Source organism: Ipomoea nil, unplaced genomic scaffold, assembly GCF_001879475.1.
Source record: "Ipomoea nil cultivar Tokyo-kokei standard unplaced genomic scaffold, Asagao_1.1 scaffold0418, whole genome shotgun sequence".
Taxonomy (NCBI): Eukaryota; Viridiplantae; Streptophyta; class Magnoliopsida; order Solanales; family Convolvulaceae; genus Ipomoea; species Ipomoea nil.
Window position 1 is genome coordinate 400,254 of NW_017616846.1, and position 22,165 is coordinate 422,418.

A 22,165-nucleotide genomic window follows, 5' to 3' on the forward strand; every position below is an offset into this window, starting at 1 on the left:
ACTGGTCGCCTTTACCCGAGAAGGCTTTCATTTGGTAGATGGTGATGTTTTCTATAAAGTTTCTCCGGTTAGCAGCAAAAAATGGAGTTAAGGATGTAATTTTACTGGTAACCCGGTAAATTTGACTTATTTAACTAAAAATAAAGATTTAATTGTACTTTTTTTAAAATTGAAATGTTTAATTGACTTTTAGTATAAAGTTTAGAAGCCTATTTGATTTTATTTTTTTTTTTCAAAAATATATGTAATGTGATGATATATTTATTGTCATTTTAAATGAGTGATCATTTTACCAAATGAAATAGATAGTACATTATATAGAGAATCATCCATCATATATCTCTCGTCTTTCTAAAGAGGCCCATTTACTATGCAGAATATAATGGGCTTATCGAAGAATGTCTTATTGGGCTTCGCTTCTTTCAGTTACCGGATTTCAGGGAGAAGCATAGGTGCATAGCCCATTCGCGGTGGGAAAGAGGATGAGCGCGGCGGAGCTGCCGAAGAGGGAGGCGAACGTCCTGAGAGGACACGAGGGAGCGGTTCTGGCTGTGAGGTTCAATAGCAACGGCGAGTATTGCCTGAGCTGCGGGAGGGATCGCACCATCCGCCTCTGGAATCCGCACCGTGGAATTCACGTCAAGACCTACAAATCTCACGGCCGTGAAGTTCGAGACGTCCACGTCACTTCGTACTGTTCTCCCTCACATTATTCATCATATTTTACAGGATTATACTCTACTTCTACTTCTCTCACAGCGGAGGAAGATTACTTGTATTTGATCAGTAACTGCGTTATCAAAACCAAAAATATATGCGCGTGTATAATGTATAACAGATACAAACCACAACAAAAGTGTTTTGTGCTGAAAGAAAGTTCAACTAATGAAGTGTTGTTGAATGCCACAAATCTAATGAAATGCGGCATTTGTGCATTAGCAGCAGTTGACATGCCTTTTTACACTGATTTTTTTTTTTCTTTTTAGATTCTAAGTGCAAAATTTGATGACTTGTGTCTTGTGACCTTCAACTGTTTTGGAAATGCAGGGATAACTCCAAGCTATGTTCCTGTGGCGGTGATCGGCAAATATTTTACTGGGATGTGGCATCAGGCCGTGTAATTAGAAAATTCAGAGGCCATGACAGTGAGGTAAGATACAAGTATGGTGAAATTCAACATAATATCTTAGACACTTCAAAATACTTTTTATTAAGCTTGTGGTATATACATTACACATTACACATTACACATTACACATTACACAGTACGCTATTTCGGATTTTGGAAGGGTATTCATGGCACTAATAGTCATTATTGGATGGTTATAGAGGTGGAAAAGACTGTTGTAAAAAACTGTGCTTATAGATGTTAGAAATATAGAAAATTCTGGAAAGTGGAAAACTTATTATATCCTTTCAAAGTGAGCTTGGCAGGAAAAATAGACGTGAATCATGCCATTAACAGTTTTAGAGTATATTGGACAAAATTCTGAAAGATTCAAATCATGTTACTCTATTCATACATAACTTTGCATATACTTGTGCATACACTTAGAAATGTTCTGGGTATGTATGATTGATGATATCTCATATCTATAGTTTTGCTTTAAGCTTTTAATTTTATATGAACATGTAGCTTCATGCAGAGAAGCTGAAGCTTCAGTTTTACAAGTTTGCTATTTTAAATGATTGATTTGTTTCTGCTCCACGAATACTGTTTTTATTTTCTAATTAATTAAATATGGAAAGGTTTGCTTGCTCTAGTTTGTTGTCTTTCTGTATTATAAATTAATGCATTAGCTTGTTTGCCACTATTACCTCACACTGTCATCTTCAACATCATTGCCAGGTGAATGCTGTGAAGTTTAATGATTATTCTACTGTAGTTGTATCTGCTGGATATGATAAATCTTTGCGCGCCTGGGACTGCAAATCTCACAGCACTGAGCCAATTCAGGTTCGTAACTTTCCCTTTCTTATACTGTAGGCTATTAGTCACATTGAAACTATATTTTTAAAAAACCTCTGAAGTTTTGCTAGTAATTATAATTTTTTAGTTGCCAATGAAGTAGGGAAAATTTTGTTGGTTTTGTGATATTATAGTTAGACTAGAATTGGCTGTGTATGTGATTACATCTGCTGGATGGTTATAAAAGTCATCTACACTCTATCCTGATTTGGTTTCAAATCTATTAATGTGAAATTTTAATGCTCTCTTCCTCTATTATGTTTTGTCTTGCTTTGCTGACTAAGCTATAACCTTTTTCATTTATGTGTAAAATTCGTAATTTGGTTTTGAATCTGTTCATTATAAAATGTTAACGCTTTCTTCGTATTATCATTATATCTTGTTTTGCTGGCCTAGCTATAATCTTTTTCAATAATATGCAGATTATTGACACATTTTTAGATAGTGTCATGTCAGTCTGTTTGACAAAAACTGAAATAATTGCTGGAAGTGTTGATGGAACTGTTCGAACATTTGACATTCGAACTGGTAGGTAAGTAGCACTTCAACAAAAATCTGGAATCCTTTTTTATTTTTAATTAAAGACTGAAATACTCGCAAGATATTGCTAAGTGTACCAATATTTGTATTGATTTACCAGGGAAATATCTGACAGCTTGGGGCAACCTGTGAATTGTATCTCTCTGTCAAATGATGGGAACTGTATACTAGCTAGCTGTCTTGACTCAACCTTGCGACTTCTGGATAGGTAATTTCTCTGCAGTCTTGTTTATTTTCATATTAGTGATGAGGGGACATAATTCATTACCTTCTTTGCTTCTATTCTGACAGGTCTAGTGGTGAACTGTTGCAAGAATATAAGGGTCATACTTGCAAGGTTTGTGGTCAAGCCTGGCCTGGACCTAACTTTTGATCATGAATTTCCTTAACAAATTCAAAATTAATAACATTTGTTTTAATACATTAATAAACTGATTAGTAATGCACTGTCAATGGATTCAGTACAATACTTTTCCACGGTTTGCTTTCTCTAGTGCATCCAAAGCAGTATCATGGAGTTTATTGCATCTAGTCATTAGCTAATTAATAACCTCTAACCAGTTTTTGCTGTTTCCTAGACTTCTAAAACAGACTGCTGTCTCACAAACACTGATGCACATGTGATTGGTGGTTCTGAAGATGGTTTTCTTTACTTCTGGGATCTGGTTGATGCGTCCGTAACATCCAGTTTCAAGGCTCATGCTTCTGTGGTAAAGTTTCTTATTAAAATGCAAGTTTTGGATTTTGAACACATTTATAAGTCCTCTTTAAGTTATTGTTAGTTTTTATTTTCACACATGTTATTATCTCTCATATTACTCAAATTGGGCACTGCTCTAATAAATATTATGTATGTAGTAGTGCATTTGGTGTGGCAGCTTCACCGTAACTCTTATTAAGTGAGAATGTGTAGTAGATTGAGAGTATTTTGGAGTATGTGTAGCATGTAACAATGTAGAAAATTGTTACTACTTTCTACAGCATCCAATCTATTTTAACTCAACTAATCAATTATAATATATGTAATTAGGATAACCTAATCTTTTAATCCATTTGCCAAGAAATTTTGGAAGGTCCACCTGCTACACAACTGCTTACTTTCTGTTTATGTTGGTTGGACCAAATTGTAATTTCTGGAATGAAATAAAACCTTATACTTTGGTTGAATGATATTTTCTACTAAATTTTGTTGGTATTTGACAATCATTGCACTTGTTTCCAACTGCCTCTAACAAACATTGTCTAAAACTGCTTGCCCTTGCCTGGTCTTGTTCCCATTCTCAATTATTTTCATATTCTTACTGAAAGGAAAGATCCATGTATTTAGGATTCAATTTTTATCTATTTCTCTTTATGATTTTGCAAAACTCTTTTACTGCATTCAGGTAACGAGCGTGAGTTATCACCCGAAAGACAGCTGCATGATAACTTCATCGGTTGATGGGACAATCCGGGTTTGGAAAACTTGAAACGACAAACCCAATCCAGCCAAAGACCTAAGATCTTTCAATCTAAATATATCAGCGCTGTAGATGTGCATCGCTCAGTGGGAACTGAACACAACACTTACATTAGTTCAGAGGTGAGAGCCAAGACAAAAATCGCACCTACAGACTGGCCAATAAGAAGCAGCAGGTAAACATAAAACGATAAAAGACAGACTTAGGTGCTGGCTGCATCGCATTATCCACTATCTATATTGGCATAATCATTGACTTGTGTAACTTATGCAACAATTGGCGGACTCCATTCCATAAGCACATGATTTGGGTAGTGAATTTGTCACATGCACCATTATTATGAAATATTTGCTGGAAATTGACCGTTACAGCTCTGGTTGGTGCTGGGTAGCTGTCCATTCAATAGTCTTTGTTTTCTTCTCTTTTTCCAGTTTTCCCTTTCCCGTTGTCATTTTATACCTTTTTTTCCCTCTTTCTTTCATATATGAATAAAATATTTACAAATTTGAACAGTCAGGTTGCTTTCATAGCCTTTATATTAATCATTAATTAATAACCAATTATTTTCACTTTTTATACCCCATCTATGTCAACTTGACATAAAATAAATTTCGGAAAACCATATACTCAGGAAAAAAGGTTATTTTTCTCAAACCTTTTATCCCAAATAACCTAGTAATATATCAATTTATATATACTTAATTTATACCAAGTGACTTGTAGTCCACTGTTATCGGATTGCTCTCTTATGTGGGAGGGCTAGGTTTCGAGCCTCAGTGTAGGTGTAGATTGTATGGGTATCCCCTTCCTTTGTAATAATATATATATATATATATATATATATATATATATATACTTAATTTATGAAATGTGGCGTTTTCCTATTATTTAGTGGATTATTTATCTTTCTTTTTCTTTTCTCTCTTATTTTCCTTTTTATAAAGTGTAACCAGATCTATTTATCTGTTTATTTCTTAATGGATGGTACCAATTTGGACGGAAAGCATAATGAGCTAAGGGGGTGTTTGGTTGGATGGAAAACATTTTTCATGGAAAATGTTTTCCTAAAAGTGAAGGAAAATGATGTTTTATGTTGTTTGGTTGGATGGAAAAAGTTTTCCTTGAGTATGAGGAAAACAAATTCCTAGCTTTTGTTAGGTATTTTGTTTTCTATGGAAAAGGTTTTCCATGGAAAATTAATATGCCAATTTTACCCTCACATTTCTTTATTAATTACTCTTATTATTATTATATTATTATTGTTGTGTAGGGTTATATTTGTCATTATACACATTATTCCTTACCATTCCAAACTCAACCAAACAATGGAATTCATATTCCCAGTAATTTCTTTTCCACCAACCAAACAATGAAATCTATTTTCTTGAAATTTTTTTTCCATGAAATTTCAATTCCATTTCCCTTCAAATATTTTCCAGCGAACCAAACGAGCCCTAAGTGAAGAAAATTAAAAGGTGTTACTTTATGAGAAGAGGAATTCGAATGCAGTTCTTTTTTAACTCTATATTCAGTTTTCATATTTTTCTTTACTAAACATCTAACACCTGATTAAGTAAATTAACAGACGGGTACAGTCGCACAGTACGTAATGAACCATAACTGTTGGACTCGTGACCAAGCTTTTGGACTTTGTATCCCCACACACACACACAAATAATAATAATAATAATAATAATAATAATGATAAATAAATAAGAATATGAAGAGCTCTCCGTGACGCAATAAAAAGCCCCAGCATGTATATAATTTATTTATTACTAACAACAAATATCAAGAGAATTCTAGATCAATACAAATTCATATATATTAGAAGATTGTATTAATGAATCAAACAGCAATAGAGTCAGGAGGGATAGAATCCCAATTCATAGACTGATCCTGAGTAAAAACTAACGAAGTTAGAGTATGAGCATGTAAATTAACTTGCCTAAAAACCTAACTTAATGAGCAACAATTAAATAATGACATAGAAATCCTGCATTGATCCACCACAACCCCAACATAGGACAGGATAAATGTTGTTTCCTGGTGTAAAACACTTCGTATAACCAAGCAATCTGTGAGAATGCTCACCGTTGTGACATTCTTTTCCATAAGCCAAGATAACGCTTCCTTGCAAGCTAGGGTCTCCGCCATAAGTGGTGAAAAACAGGCGGGTAGCCTGCCATTTCTTGCTGACATGAATGAGCTTCTTGAAGAGAGTAACACAATGCCGTACGTGGCCTCCCCGGTGTCCTGCCGGAAACCCGCGTCGACATAGCATCGCGGGCCGCCGTGGTCCTCGATCATTGTTGTTGCTGCTGGCGTGGGCTGTGCAGGGCGGTGATGCACCTGTCGGAAAGAGTGCATGGCGGTGACAGCTCTCCTCCAAACATCGGCTGGGCGTGGGAGAGCCCCCTTCCACATGGCCGAATTTCGGCTTCCCCACAGATGGTACAACACGGCGATCATCACTCCACATTGGTCTTCTGTCAAGACTGCTAATACACCCATAAACCATGTTGGAAAGGAGTTGGTAACAATATTTGTGATTGGTAATTCTGTAACATTCTAAACAAGTCTAGAATATTCACAAAATACTAGAGCATGCATAACATCTTCATGAGGCAAACCACACATTTGGCATGTAGGGCTCACTTCCACCCTCTTTAAAATCAAATTGGTAGTAGTAGAGAGAATATCACAAATTGCTATCCACGAGAATATCTCCCATTTGGGAGGTATAGTTTCCAAAGTATAGCCCATTTATTAAAAGCACCTGGGGCACACACATAATCTCCAACAATATTTCTATAGGCATTCTTTACTGAATAAATTTATTTGGAGTCTCCAAGTCAATACCATGGATCTTCATAATCTGGGCTAACATGAATTTTAGATACACGAGCCGCATCCTAAGTAATTAGTACGGTACGAAGTAATTTTTTCACAGTATTAAATTCTTGTCACCTTTAATTATTATATTTCAATGTGCTGTTTACTTGCTGGTCCTGCTGTTTAAATTCAAATTATTCGTACCACAATGGGTAAAATGCAAAAGAAATTTGATAGTAATGCATTCAATGTAAAAATAAAAATTGATAGTTAATGTGAGAGGACTAAGACCTAAGAGGTGTACATAACAGACAAAAGTGGAAAAAAAAAAACTATTTGACTATTTGTATTTCCACTCCAAAATAATTTTCCATAAAAATATAAAAAGAAGAATAACGGAAACATCGGGATGTTGATCCAGTGTGAAAATGGTGGCAAAAGTCCTGAAAAGAAACGTAAACTCACATTTACATATTTTCTTCAACATTGCTGAGCTGGTTTCACTATCCTTCTCTCTCTACATTTACAGCCAGAGAGAGAGAGCTGCTCGGGGACAATATAACGCGGCAGGCAGGGCCCCACCCAATTTACCCGTACTCGCCAACACACAGGCCACAAATATAGATACGGTGTACAAATTTGTGTTTGTACTTCGTATAATCCCTTTTAGATTCTTTCTTTGAGAGCTGAGAGTGCCCCTTCCCCACGCCTACGTTTTTTAGTCATTATCTGAAGAGTTTATATTATATTAGATCAATTTATTTGATTTTAGTCGGTAAAGAATTAGAAAGAGAAGGTAAATTAGTCTAGAGTGTTTATAGTTAATTGATTTTTGTTAAAGTTTATAATTTTGTGATTATCAAATTTGATGAATTTGACTAAGTTGCCTTTATTGGTTTTTCATTTTATCAGAAGTCGTGTCAAGACTTGATTGATCTCTGACTATACCAACTTTATATCACTTTTTAGTCCAACTCCAGCTAAATTACAGCGTGAATGCTTTGCTTGTTCATGAATGTAAACCCATAGCTCACAATCTCACACTCATCTTTTAACTTTTTTTGGGATTTGTTTTGAGGATTCTTTGGATTTACTCCCTATTATTAACTTACGCGTACTCTAATTACTTAAATCATTGGAATTCTCCAGCTTTCTATTAATCATTTCGGCCCCCTTTTTCTTTTTAATTGGCATTGCCTTTTTCTCTCACCAGCTGCTTTTCCTTCTTGTTGGGTTTTGATGGGGGGTTTACGCTAAAAGGGGGAACCTTTGGGTTTAGTTGATTATTGGCACTGAAAGCTTGAATCTTTGACCTGGATTCTTGGGTAATTTCAGTATCCGTGATTTCGTGGAGGTTCTGGGAATGGCTATGAATACTGGAGGAAGACTTATTGCTGGTTCTCACAATAGGAATGAGTTTGTGCTCATCAATGCCGATGAAATCGGTAAAGTAAGTCTCTTAAAACCGTTTTTTTTTTGTTCTGTTTGGTTCTAACTTCTATGCATATTTTGATTATTATGACTTCTAATCATCCTTTCAGAAATTTTATAACTAGGGTTTCTGGTGATAGTCTAATGCTGTATCTCCTTGAGTATCTGAGACTGGGTTTTCAGACTTCTTAATTTGCATAGAGGAGCTCTAAAAATATTCTACTTTTATTATTATTATTATTTTATTTTTTTTCCTGGTATTTGATTGGAGGATTGCTTTGAGCTGTGTCTGTAGTGTTTTTTTTGTGCTACAGTAAGCATTTACTTTCTTACTTTTTAATTTTTTAATTTTGCTTTAGGAGTGATCTCCATGTCTATATTATGATAATTACTGCAACTAAAATTTAAAAAATAAAATAAAAAAATAGCACTATTTTCTGCAGGTGTGTTTGTGTTAACAAACTCTCCATTGCAGTCACTTATGGATGTGAATATAACTTTAAAACACCTGGATTTTCTTGTCCATTTACTTGTCCCTTGTAATCTTCTCCTGTTTGGGAGTGTCATGAAGAACTCATATCAAGATACTAATGGTTAATTTCTTGAAGTGGGGATAAAATGGTTGCTAAAAGCTTGGTTAAGTTCTCAATTTATCGTCTTTGGAGATATATTTGGGAATTCCACTGATTATTGTTTGAAAAGTAGATTAGAAAGATCATGTAGAGATAGAAATCCTATAAGGTGATACTTATGTTTTACATAGATTATTGACATTTAGGTGCTGATTGTAGTATGATCGTTGTTTTGATGACAATTCTATTCCAGATAAAATCAGTGCGGGAATTAAGTGGCCAAATATGCCAGATTTGCGGGGATGAGATAGAGATCACAGCAGAGGGAGAAGTCTTTGTTGCTTGCAACGAATGTGCTTTCCCTGTATGCCGGCCTTGCTACGAGTATGAGAGAAGAGAGGGAAACCAGGCCTGCCCTCAGTGCAAAACTAGGTACAAGCGTCTCAAAGGCAAGTGATGTCTTCTCTCTTTGCGTGAAACGCTCTCATTGGAGGAGACGTACTTATTTTTACGAACTATGGAAGTAATATATTGCGTGGACTGTGTAGGTAGTGCTCGGGTTGACGGGGATGAGGAAGAAGATGGCATTGATGACTTAGAGCATGAGTTTGACTGTGATGTTGAAGCTTTGGGCGGTGCTGGGACAGTTCCTTCTTCCCATTGCCATGGCGGTCATGCTAGTTCATCTGGAAACGAAGCATCTAGCCCTGGGTTAGAAATCCCTCTTTTGACCTATGGTGAAGAGGTAATTAACCGTCATGTCTTGTGCATAAATGAACTGTCCTCGGCATGGTTGCAGTAGGCGCTAGAGCGCTAGTCAGGTGGTAGAGTAGCGCCTAGGCGGGTGCCTATGCGACTTACTAAAAAAGAAAAAACACTGCACGTGTATATATATATATATATATATATATATATATATATATATATATATATATATATATATATATATATATATATATATAATGAAAAAAAATTAGCAAGATTTAGCCGACCGGGTTAACTCAACTCAGCTAACTCGACCGAGTCGGCCAAGTTAGGCGCTAGGCAGCCGAGTCGGCCAAGTTAGGCGCTTGGCAGGCGCCTAGATCGATTTTTGCAACAGTGGTCCTCGGTTTTGTTGTCCATGTCATGTGTCTTACTTGCTGGCTCTTTTCCCTGTTCTAGGACGTTGAAATCTCCTCCAATCATAATGCACTCATACTACCTTCATCTGCTAGTGTTGTAAATGGCGCTTCTCCTTATGGCGAGCCATCTGCATCTGGTAAGTTATTCTGGTCTATCCAATTTCGTTTCTCTAGAATGTCATTTTTTTAAAAGAGAGAACCGCTAAATTCTTTGTCTATCAGCGCAATGTAGGCCAATGGTTCCAGAGAAGGACATTGCATTATATGGCTATGGAAGTGTGGCATGGAAGGACCGCATGGAGGACTGGAAGAAAAAGCAGGGCGACAAGCTTCAGGTGGTAAAGCATCAGGGCGGAAGCATTGATGGAAATGAATTTGACGATACTGATTTGCCAATGTAAGGAAACGGGTCAAGTTTATACTATAAGCCCGAGTTGTCTATTGAATCAAATCGTAATGGATGAATTTGTTAACCAGCGTTTTGGAAATGTGTTCTCAGGATGGATGAAGGGAGACAGCCCCTGTCGAGAAAATTGCCGATTCCTTCAAGCAAAATAAGCCCATACAGGATTCTAATTATTCTCCGCCTCGTCATTCTTGGCTTGTTTTTCCATTATCGGATTCTTCATCCAGTTGCAAATGCGTATGGTTTGTGGTTGACTTCAGTGATTTGCGAGATATGGTTTGCGGCATCATGGATTCTCGATCAGTTCCCAAAGTGGTACCCAATAGTTAGAGAAACATACCTTGATCGGCTATCGCTTAGGTAGATGGTCTCGATAATTAGATGTTATTTACACATCGAATATACGTCTTTTTGCAATATCTAAACTTGAAAGTCTCTAGTAGTAATTATTAAGAAGAGAATGTGATTTTCCTCCTACTTGCTACCTTTTTAGGTACGAGAGAGAAGGAAGGGCGTCTGAACTGGCGCCTATTGACGTTTTCGTCAGCACAGTTGATCCAATGAAAGAGCCTCCGTTAATCACTGCAAATACAGTTTTATCCATTCTTGCTGTGGATTATCCTGTCGAAAAAGTATCGTGCTATGTCTCGGATGATGGTGCTGCAATGCTTACGTTTGAAGCCCTTTCCGAGACATCTGAATTTGCTAGGAAATGGGTTCCCTTCTCCAAAAAGTTTAATATCGAACCCCGGGCTCCAGAATGGTATTTTTCTCAGAAAATTGACTATCTGAAAGACAAAGTTAACCCGGCATTCGTCCGGGAACGGCGTGCAATGAAGGTACTTATACTCCCACTTCTTTTAATTTATTCTATCTATCCCCGATTTCTGTTGATTCATTGATTTCGTTATTCATATAGAGAGAATATGAAGAATTTAAAGTTCGGATAAATGGTTTGGTTGCAATGGCACAAAAAGTTCCCGAGGAAGGCTGGACAATGCAGGATGGTACTCCTTGGCCGGGAAACAATGTCAGAGATCATCCCGGTATGATCCAGGTTAGTAAGAATCTAAATATTAATAACCTTTACGATCTCTTGTTCTTAGTATCTCGGCTAAGATTCGTCGTGTATGTAGGTTTTCCTTGGTCAAGATGGCGTTCGAGATATTGAAGGAAATGAGTTGCCTCAGTTGGTTTACGTTTCTCGTGAAAAGAGACCTGGATTCGATCATCACAAAAAAGCGGGAGCGATGAATGCGTTGGTAAGCTCATTATTATCACTTAACAATGGCGTGTACATGCTAGCGGGTTTGGTAATAAATGAAGAATATTAATTGATTAATGCAATGAAATTTTTCCCGACATTAGGTGCGGGTTTCGGCCGTTATCTCGAACGCTCCTTTCCTTCTGAATGTTGACTGCGACCATTATATCAATAATAGCAAAGCGTTGAGAGAGGCCATGTGTTTTATGATGGACCCCACTTCCGGGAAGAAAATCTGCTACGTGCAGTTTCCGCAAAGGTTTGACGGGATTGATCGTCACGATAGATACTCGAACCGAAATGTTGTATTTTTTGATGTATGTATCTCTCCCTTTTTTATTTATTTTTTTGTTAAATTACAGTATTCTTTTCTCACCGTCTTGACCGTAAAAACAGATTAACATGAAAGGCTTAGACGGTATACAAGGACCAATTTACGTTGGAACTGGATGTGTATTCAGAAGGCAAGCACTTTATGGATATGATGCTCCTTCGAAGAAGAAGCGGCCAAGTAAAACTTGCAATTGTTGGTCGAAATTGTGTTGCTGTTTTGGGCGTAAAAAGAACGGGAAAGGAAAAACAAAGAGAAATACGAAGAAGAAAACAAAGCAGAGGGATACGTCGAAACAAATACATGCACTTGAGACGATTGAAGAAGGAATTGAAGGTAAGCTAAGGTTTATGTAAATGTATTTATCGTTAACACACTGCCCGTTCATATGATAATTTGGGATAACTTGAATGCAGAAACGAGTGTTGATCCATCTCAGGCTTCCCAAACTAAGCTCGAGAAAAAATTCGGCCAATCTCCTACTTTTATAGCCTCGACGCTTTTAGAAAATGGAGGTGTTCCCAATGCTGCTAGTGCCACGACACTCCTAAAAGAAGCCATTCATGTTATCAGCTGCGGTTATGAAGATAAATCGGAATGGGGAAAGGAGGTAAGGAACGAGAAATACGTCTCTTGCCGGTTAATGTTTTTCGTATAACGTCTTTGCTGACAAGTACTTGAATGTTTAAACAGGTTGGCTGGATTTATGGGTCCGTTACGGAAGATATCTTGACGGGATTCAAGATGCATTGCCATGGTTGGCGGTCTGTGTATTGCATGCCTAAACGACCTGCATTCAAGGGTTCCGCTCCTATCAATCTCTCGGACCGTCTCCACCAGGTTCTCAGATGGGCTCTTGGATCCGTCGAGATTTTACTCAGCAAGCATTGCCCGATATGGTATGGCTATGGAGGCGGCTTGAAGTTTCTGGAAAGGTTTTCGTACATAAATTCTGTTGTATATCCTTTGACCTCCATTCCTTTGATCGTGTACTGTTCCTTACCGGCCATCTGCCTCCTCACCGGGAAATTTATTGTTCCCGAGGTAACTTCATGACTCTTTTATATTTGTACATCTTGTTCCATCCATGAACTTAGGGACTCTGGGTGTTATAAACTAAGATTGAGCTAGGGTCACTCAACTGGGCTATAGTGCACATGGGCCAAACCACAATAAAAGATTGAATCCAACCAATTAGCTAGTCTAACTCATGGCCTGTGTTGCAAAAATCGCGCCTAGGCGCTAGGCGGTCGGCCTCCTAGGCCGTCCCAGGCGCCTAGCGTTTCAACATTGCTCATGGCCTTATAAACCCATATGTTCTCTCTTATTCTCTTAACAGTGATGATGTTTTGACACGTCATTCACTTATTGTCTACTTTTTTATCCTAAAGGAACTCGTGTATGAGGTTTGGCTAACTAGTCTTCGTTTACCAGATCAGTAATTACGCGAGCATTGTGTTCATGGCGATGTTCATCTCTATTGCTGCCACGGGTATCCTTGAGATGCAATGGGGTGGCGTTGGAATAGACGACTGGTGGAGAAACGAGCAGTTCTGGGTAATTGGCGGTGCTTCCTCGCACCTCTTTGCTCTCTTCCAAGGTTTGCTCAAGGTACTGGCCGGAGTCGACACGAATTTCACTGTCACGTCGAAAGGAGGCGACGACGGGGAATTCTCCGAGCTCTATATCTTCAAGTGGACATCGTTGTTAATACCCCCGATGACTTTACTCATAATAAACATAATCGGGGTCGTGGTTGGTGTCTCGGATGCAATCAACAACGGGTACGATTCTTGGGGCCCCTTGTTCGGTAAGCTGTTCTTTGCTTTCTGGGTCATCGTTCACCTCTACCCGTTCCTGAAAGGTCTGATGGGAAAGCAAGACCGCACCCCGACCATAGTCGTGGTGTGGTCGATCCTCCTGGCTTCGATATTGACCCTGCTGTGGGTAAGAGTCAACCCCTTCGTCTCGAGAGACGGGCCCGTATTAGAAATCTGCAATCTGAACTGCGATGACCGATAGAAATCTGCGGGTCTGAATAGCGTCGACTGAGAGTGATGCCACGAGCCCTTTAGTCGTCGTCGTTGGACATGGCTTCTCAGCCAGAAATATATTATAGTGTGTTCTGAGATTATTATTTGTCACAAGAGAAGATAGAAGGGAATAAAGAGTAGGGGGGGTGATGGAGCTGTGTAGATATGAAATATCCATACAGTATTTGTTTAGCAATTGTTTCATTTGTTAAGTTGTATGTTTATTGATTTTTTTTGCATTTTGGTATAATCTCCTCTCCTCTTCAAAGGAGTGTAAATTTTGTTCCATTACTGTAAGTGAAGAAGATTGTGTTCTATATTATTGGAATCTGGTTCTGGATCTGATATTATAGGATCAAATTCATCTACTGACCAAGGACCAAATAACAATATTCTGAGTAATTTTTTGAATTTTAGCATTAAAATCTGATTTAACTGAGCAAGGACCAATTTGAATAGGACCAAAGTTGTTTTTAGTAGCTTTTTGAATTTTAACATTTTAGATTTACAAAAAGCTGATTAACCAAACACTTATATTGTTCTTTAACTAAGTCAAACGGCTAATAGTGGTCAAATAAGTTAAAATTAACTAATAAATTAATTATTTTACTAAACAAAGTCAATGACTAATCTCCTTGCTAAATTGTAAGGCCGAATTGAATCCTTGACATTTGGTTAAAGGATTTTCCACTCAACCACACTCAAGATTAACAAAGAAGCTCATTAGATAACTTTTTAATGACACATTTCAAATTCATTAAAAATTGAAATATATTTATAATAGCTCATTAATTATATAACTTTTAAGTGACACATTTTAATGTGAAACAAAAGTATTTTGTATTTTTTTTTTGTCTATTAGTGAATAATAATGTAGTGATTTTATCGTCATTTTCAGTTGAATTTGTCGAACAAAACTTTTATGATGCGATTTACCTCTCCCCTAATCTCCTATCTAATGTAAGAATTTTAATTTTTGTGGACAAACAAATAAAAGACAAATAGTACTTTGAATACGACAAATTATTGTGTGGACTACGGTTTAAAACGGCGTCGTTTTGATGTTTTAAAAAAATTATTATTCCGTACTCGTGTTAGAATAATAAACATTATGGGGTAAAATAATGTACTTTATCTATTAGAATAATAAAATATTTTAAGTAAGATAATGTATTTTATGAGTTGGAATGTACTCTATGAATTAGAATAATGTATAATGTACTTTTGAGTTAATTACCGAAATGGTTCCCTGACTATAGCGAAATTACCAATTTGGTCCTTGCCTATTTTTTGACTAATTAAGTCCCTCAACTTGAAAAATCTTAACTAATTTGGTCCTCCGTTTGTTTGACCGTTAGTCAACCGTTAACTTGGGACCAAATTGGTAATTTGCTATAGTCAAGGGACCATTTTGGTAATTAACTTTAAGGGTCGACAATTCACTTCAGTTTTCTCGAACCGAAACGTACCAAACTAGTTAGATTCGGTAATATACCGAACAACCGAACGGTAATAGATTTTTGTATACCGAACGGTTCGGTAAAAACTCGAACCGAACTGAATTGTTCGGTAAAAATCGAACTGAACTGAATCTCGTTTGAACTTTGGATTGCTATTTTGTTATATATTAGACTTTGGATATGGACTATGTGAACATAATAACACATAATATAGAACTTTTGATAACAAACCATAAAGAAATCAAATAAAACATTTACGAGAGATACCTGTGAGAATATGAGCTGAACAGCAGAGCAAGCAACAAGGGACTTGGATTTACTTTGTATTTATTTATTTATTTTATTATTATTATTATTATTATTATTATTATTATATTTAAAAAAAAAAACAAACAAACGGTATTCGGTTTAGTTCAATTTTTTACCGAATAATTTGGATTGGATCGGATCAGATTTTTTATCTAACCGTTCGGTATACAAGAATCCAATATCGTTCGGTTGTTCTGTATTTTACTTCGGTACGGTTCGAAAAAACTAAATCGAATTGCCCACCCCTAAAGTTAATTACCAAAATGGTCCCTTGACTATAGAGAAATTATCAATTTAGTCCTAAGTTAACGGTTGACTAACGGAAGACCAAATTTGTTAAAAATTTTAAAGTTGAGGGACTTAATTGATTAAAAAAAATAGTCAAGGACCAAATTGATAATTTCGCTATAGTAAATGGACCATTTTAGTAATTAACTATGTACTTTATGTGAGGAAATAATGAAATTTTTGTGATAAGATAATACTCTATATATTTTATGAATTAAAATACCGTTGTCCACATGTTTATATAGACCACGGTTCACACAATAATGATTACTTTAAATACCGAAACGAACATACCTAAAGGGCTAAAATCTTTAATATAATCAGCGCAATTGGTGCAATTCGTGGTCCCACTTCAATAGGCTCTTACGCACTCTTCAATTTTGCCCGCCATTCCATTCTTTGGCGGGGAAATTCAGACCTACTCTCCTTCCGAGGAGGGAAACTTCAAAAAATCAAAACCCTAAATCTCAACTTATACATATATACACCAACACATATCCCGCTCAGTTCACGATCATCACCAAGAAAGAAGTAAAGAACGATCATTGCTACCGGTTCTAGTCTGAATCAGAGCTGTTTGACAAAAGTCCTGATCGGAGAGATGTATGTGATCAAGAGAGATGGGCGTCAGGAGGCCGTGCACTTTGACAAGATCACCGCTAGGCTTAAGAAGTTGAGCTATCGACTCAGCCCCGACCACTGTGACCCCGTGCTTGTTGCCCAGAAGGTCTGTGCGGGCGTCTACAAGGGTGTCACCACTAGCCAGCTCGACGAATTGGCCGCAGAGACCGCAGCCGCCATGACCACTAACCACCCTGACTACGCATCTGTACGTTTCAATTTCCTATCCTCTTTTACGATTCCATACTTCTCTATGTGTTAAGTAACATTTTGGGTTGTAGGGTGGTTTAGTTATCTCTTAAACTCTGGTGTTTCACATGCTTTTGCTGTCATTTTCATTGTTCATACCTGTATCATCAGTCCTGGATTCATGCCTGTTTATTGTATTGAAAAGTTTAATTTTTGTCGTTGATCTGTTGATTGGGGTCTATATTGGTCAATTTGATTGAGTTTTGCATTTTATTTGCTGAGAGGGTTAAAATATTACCTACTGTGTTTTGCTAGTTAGTAGTGGATTCACACAATTCTCTATCCAGGTGATATATGATCTGATATCATTTTTTTTTCTTCTTTTCAGTTCCCCTTCCCTCTGCTATAATTTGAGCTGTCTTTGTGTTATTGTCATAATCTATGTGCAGGGTTGGTTTTGTAATGAGGAAAAAGTAATGGTTTATGAAATTTATCTTGCACTTGCTTTTGTAGCCTGATAGTTGTTAATTGCATACCAAGTTTTGGCCTAAGTTTCATATGAGCTACATGCTTCACACTCTAGGGCGGAAATGGAAGTGCTTGAACTTGTTTGTTATCTAATTGTTTTATTATTACAGTTGGCAGCAAGGATTGCTGTTTCTAATCTCCACAGTAATACTAAGAAATCATTTTCTGAGACGTAAGTTCTTTAATTGTTTGAGATTGTTTTCCCGTTTTCAATGTTAGTTTAAAGTCTAAATGACCAAAAAAACTGGTTTATCTTTATGATGGCTACAGGGTTAAAGACATGTATTACCATATCAGTGAGAGATCTGGACTTAAAGCGCCTCTCATTGCTGATGATGTTTATGAGATAATCATGAAGGTATTGTTGCTTAACATTTTGCTTGTTAAAATGCACTTAGGTGTGTGCCTTGTGATGAATAATTACAGCAAAAATTTGTTGTATAACAATGATTATTATGCCTTCTTATTTTGATAAGTTGTTTAAATCTCTAAATGATTAATAGCTTGATGTCTGCAAACCAGTTCTATCTTTTTCTCCATCACATAAGGTTTCATTTCCCCAGAAAATGCTTAAATCCCACTGCTCTGTTGCGGTGTTGCCTATTTAACCAAGAAAGAAGTATCTTCTGTAAACCTTCCCTGCCAAGTTTGCTGCCTTGAATTGTAATACATAACTTTCTCGGGAGCCCTTATTGTTCCAACTTGCTTGTCTTTTTATCGAACTTATTGATTTGGTCATCTATAAAGCTCTAGCAAATAGGTTGAGAATTTAATGCACCATTGCCATGTACTATTTGCAGTCATTGGGGTGGTACTCACTGTGTCAGGTTTTTTAATTTTTAAGGTATGCCTGCTTTTGCCTTTTGGTCCTAGTGATTCTTGACCATTCCTTTCTTTTGTCTTGCAGAATGCTGCTCGTCTGGATAGTGAAATCATATATGACCGAGACTTTGATTATGATTATTTTGGTTTCAAAACCCTTGAAAGGTCTTACCTCTTGAAGGTTCAGGGGAAAGTTGTGGAAAGGCCACAACACATGTTGATGAGAGTTTCTGTTGGGATCCACAAGAATGATATTGAATCTGCCATCAGGACATACCACTTGATGTCTCAAGGATGGTTCACTCATGCTTCTCCAACACTTTTTAATGCTGGAACTCCAAGGCCCCAGGTTAGTCAACTTTCTTATTAGAATAGTTAGCTTATTTGCTTAAATCTGTATTAGTCTGTTGTAATAAATCAACTTTCCATTTTAAACAATGGAGCTCTGATGATTTTTATGCCCTTTTAGTTATACTAATGCAGATATTCTTGATTGCTTCTTGTTATGCTTGCAGTTAAGTAGCTGCTTCCTTATCTGCATGAAAGATGATAGCATTGAGGGTATATATGATACTCTAAAGGAGTGTGCTGTAATTAGCAAGTCAGCGGGTGGAATTGGTGTCTCTGTGCATAACATCCGTGCTACTGGGAGTTACATTCGTGGGACGAATGGAACATCCAATGGAATTGTTCCAATGCTACGTGTGTTCAATGACACTGCAAGATATGTTGACCAGGGAGGTGGCAAAAGAAAAGGTATGCAATTGGATTCTACTGTAGAATTGTCAATTATGGTCATGCATCCTGCTAATTTTTTGTTTTATGTTTGTGCTGCATGTAGGTGCTTTTGCTGTGTATCTTGAGCCATGGCATGCGGATATCTTTGAGTTTCTTGATTTAAGAAAAAATCATGGAAAGGTATGACTGGCCTAATTGTACTCTAATATTACCTACATTTGAACTATGAAGTACTTAGTAGATAATGGTGCTCCTTCTTTCAGGAAGAACATCGTGCACGAGATCTCTTTTATGCTCTCTGGGTTCCTGATCTCTTTATGGAAAGAGTGCAGAGTAATGGGCAGTGGTCTTTATTTTGTCCAAATGAGGCACCTGGATTGGCAGATTGCTGGGGTGAAGAATTTGAGAAACTTTATACAGAATATGAAAGAAAGGTAATTGTCACATTATTCAAACACACTGAACCTGTTCTTGATACTTGGTTCTGAGGCTTTTTATGGACTCAGGGCAAGGCAAAGAAAGTTGTACAGGCACAAAATCTCTGGTTTGAAATCTTGAAGTCTCAGATAGAAACTGGTACTCCCTACATGCTATATAAGGTTAGTTCTATACTCTTTATATGCTAAAGACTTGATCTGATTCTTCATTTGCATTTTAGTTTTTAGTTAACCTTGTTTTCACTGTAATAGGACTCTTGCAACAAAAAAAGCAACCAGCAGAATCTTGGTACTATTAAGTCTTCTAACTTGTGTACTGAGATTATTGAGTATACAAGCCCAACGGAAACTGCTGTCTGCAATCTGGCTTCAATTGCTTTGCCACGATTTGTCAGGGAAAAGGTAATTTACTTGAGTCCATGGGATACATATTTAGTGCTGTTACTGTTTAATAAATAAAAGACATGTTCTCTGAATCAACTTCCTGCTTCTTATCTTGCAGGGGGTTCCAATTGAATCACAACCATCTAAGCTTGTTGGAAGCAGAGGCTCTATAAATCGATACTTTGATTTTGACAAACTGGCAGAGGTTTGACTTGTTCCATAAGTAATTGCTTCATATCTTTCTTAATGTTATAATTTATAAATTTGGTGGTAATGTGTTCCTTCTTATTAATACAGGTTACTGCAATAGTTACAACTAACCTGAACAAAATTATTGATGTCAACTTTTATCCTGTTGAAACTGCAAAGAACTCTAATTTGCGTCACAGGCCCATTGGGATTGGTGTCCAAGGTCTTGCTGACACATTCATTTTACTCGGCATGGCTTTTGATTCACCAGAGGTGAACTACCTTGATGCAACAGTAATTCCTTCTTCTTGATGCATTATTTCTTTTGTTCTGATACATCATCTGATGTGCAGGCCCAGGATCTAAACAAAGACATATTTGAAACAATATACTACCATGCTCTGAAAGCTTCTTCTGATTTGGCTGCAAAGGAAGGCCCTTATGAAACCTATGAGGGTAGTCCCATTAGCAAGGTATATGTTAGTGTTTCTGCAATTTTTTTGCTTTAATCAGTTAGAGTAGTCATTGCAAGTTAAATTTGCCAGAGTTTATATATGATTTTGCAATGGTTACACCTGTAGATAGGTTTCTGATTAAAATGATTGATTTTATTGTTCAGGGTACCCTCCAGCCAGATATGTGGGGAGTCACCCCCTCAAATCAATGGGATTGGGTTGCTCTCCGAGCAATGATAGAAAAGAATGGAGTAAGGAATTCTCTTCTTGTAGCACCAATGCCCACTGCTTCAACAAGCCAAATTCTTGGAAATAATGAATGCTTTGAGCCATACACTTCCAACATTTACAGCCGCAGAGTTCTAAGGTTTCTTTGCCCACCAGATTCTGTTAGTTCACATTTTAGTTTGCTACCTATCCAATTCTAACTACTGTTGTATTTTGACAGTGGCGAATTTGTTGTGGTAAACAAACATCTTCTTCATGACTTAACTGAGATGGGTCTTTGGTCACCTGCACTTAAGAACCAGATTATATATGAGGATGGATCTGTGCAGAAAATCCCTGAAATTCCTGACGACCTTAAATTAATCTACAAGTAATTTTCTCATCCATTTTATCTTTTTCATATTATTCTCCATTCATTGGCTAATAATGTACTCATGTTAGGACTGTGTGGGAGATCAAGCAAAGGACTTTGGTTGATATGGCTGCTGATCGTGGATGCTACATAGACCAGAGCCAAAGCCTTAACATCCATATGGACCAACCCAATTTTGGAAAGCTTACTTCCATGCATTTTTATGCTTGGTCCAGGGTATGTTATCTGTGTTCAAATCACTTCATATCTCTCCAACTCTGATTTGTCTCGGTGTTCTGATCGTCTATCTTATTTAAACGGACACGCAGGGTCTGAAAACTGGAATGTACTATCTCAGATCACGTGCAGCGGCTGATGCTATCAAGTTCACTGTTGATACTTCCATACTCAATGTAGCCCCCTTGCTGCTATCATTTCCTCTTATTGCCATCTTTCTATTTAATCTCCTAGTCTCAAAGAAGTCTATTGTGTTTTATTGCAGGAAAAAACTAAAACAGCTGTTGATGATGAAACCAAAATGGCACAAATGGTGTGCTCTTTAACAAACCGAGAAGAGTGCATGGCTTGTGGAAGTTAAAGAGAGTGAGTGAGTGAGTCATCTTCTCAAACCAAGAGACCTTGAGATTTTCTGCTTGGGGTTTTTGGTAGTCTTTCACTGGTATATTATGATGTTATGTTGACAGTTAAACACTAGTTGTGAGATATTTTACGTATATATTATGTGTATAGAAGTTGCAGTTACACCTCGTCTGCAAGCTTATGCGTTGTTTACTATCTGAGCTTTGGCTTGAAATGCCATATTAGTGTTACTCTTTTGTTATGTATCATAGGAGAAAACGTAATGAATAGTGATATTCAATATTTTGTTACTTTTATGGTCCGTTTGGTTCACGGAATAGGCCGGGAATGACATAGTATTTCTAGAAATAGGCTTATTTTTTTTGTTTGGTAACCGTTTCTATTACTAGGAATAATATTTCTAAGTAATAGCCTATTCCTCCAATCTTCTTAAATCACGAGTTGTTCAGTTAAACCACGAGGTGTCTTGGTTAGACTTATAAGTATTTTTAAACTCATACAAAGTGTTAGTCATTTTAAAAAATGAGAATCAAGAATTCAATATGGTTATGGCCGATCCCGTGCTCGTGCGTTCATGAGTTAGCTTTTTTTTTTTTTTTT

General features: G+C 37.0%; 3 protein-coding genes and 1 long non-coding RNA gene across 9 annotated transcripts; 3 read left to right on the top strand and 1 right to left on the bottom strand.

The window, feature by feature from the left end:
• Positions 1 to 437: 437 nt before the first annotated feature.
• LOC109172553 (WD repeat domain-containing protein 83) lies at positions 438 to 4,496 on the top strand. The gene is made up of 8 exons (XM_019321727.1): positions 438 to 691; positions 1,048 to 1,150; positions 1,850 to 1,957; positions 2,392 to 2,501; positions 2,610 to 2,717; positions 2,801 to 2,846; positions 3,088 to 3,219; positions 3,895 to 4,496. Exons 1-8 carry the CDS (start codon positions 483 to 485, stop codon positions 3,976 to 3,978), a joined length of 900 nt encoding a protein of 299 aa, XP_019177272.1. The 5' UTR covers positions 438 to 482; the 3' UTR covers positions 3,979 to 4,496.
• Positions 1,901 to 18,149, bottom strand: LOC109172554. The gene is made up of 3 exons (XR_002052758.1): positions 18,139 to 18,149; positions 5,521 to 5,527; positions 1,901 to 1,975 (listed from the first exon to the last, which is right to left on the bottom strand). It is a non-coding gene; the product is annotated as an uncharacterized LOC109172554 (long non-coding RNA).
• On the top strand, positions 7,818 to 14,303 carry LOC109172547 (cellulose synthase A catalytic subunit 2 [UDP-forming]-like). The gene is made up of 14 exons (XM_019321715.1): positions 7,818 to 8,254; positions 9,061 to 9,256; positions 9,356 to 9,552; positions 9,972 to 10,068; positions 10,154 to 10,328; positions 10,431 to 10,697; positions 10,831 to 11,176; positions 11,257 to 11,394; positions 11,474 to 11,599; positions 11,706 to 11,918; positions 11,998 to 12,268; positions 12,349 to 12,542; positions 12,626 to 12,976; positions 13,367 to 14,303. Exons 1-14 carry the CDS (start codon positions 8,168 to 8,170, stop codon positions 13,952 to 13,954), a joined length of 3,246 nt encoding a protein of 1,081 aa, XP_019177260.1. The 5' UTR covers positions 7,818 to 8,167; the 3' UTR covers positions 13,955 to 14,303.
• LOC109172549 (ribonucleoside-diphosphate reductase large subunit-like) lies at positions 16,340 to 21,857 on the top strand. Of its 6 annotated transcripts, none has more exons than XM_019321716.1 (17): positions 16,340 to 16,851; positions 17,471 to 17,532; positions 17,631 to 17,718; positions 18,268 to 18,531; positions 18,698 to 18,938; positions 19,024 to 19,100; positions 19,184 to 19,354; positions 19,427 to 19,519; positions 19,610 to 19,759; positions 19,860 to 19,946; positions 20,039 to 20,224; positions 20,284 to 20,409; positions 20,550 to 20,752; positions 20,834 to 20,983; positions 21,055 to 21,202; positions 21,295 to 21,378; positions 21,468 to 21,857. In XM_019321716.1, exons 1-17 carry the CDS (start codon positions 16,624 to 16,626, stop codon positions 21,561 to 21,563), a joined length of 2,454 nt encoding a protein of 817 aa, XP_019177261.1. In that variant the 5' UTR covers positions 16,340 to 16,623; the 3' UTR covers positions 21,564 to 21,857. The 6 variants fall into 6 exon arrangements, with proteins under 6 accessions (XP_019177261.1, XP_019177262.1, XP_019177263.1 ...); XM_019321717.1 differs by having other exon boundaries at positions 20,039 to 20,203; positions 20,284 to 20,403; XM_019321718.1 differs by having other exon boundaries at positions 19,640 to 19,759.
• The last annotated feature ends 308 nt before the right edge of the window (positions 21,858 to 22,165 follow it).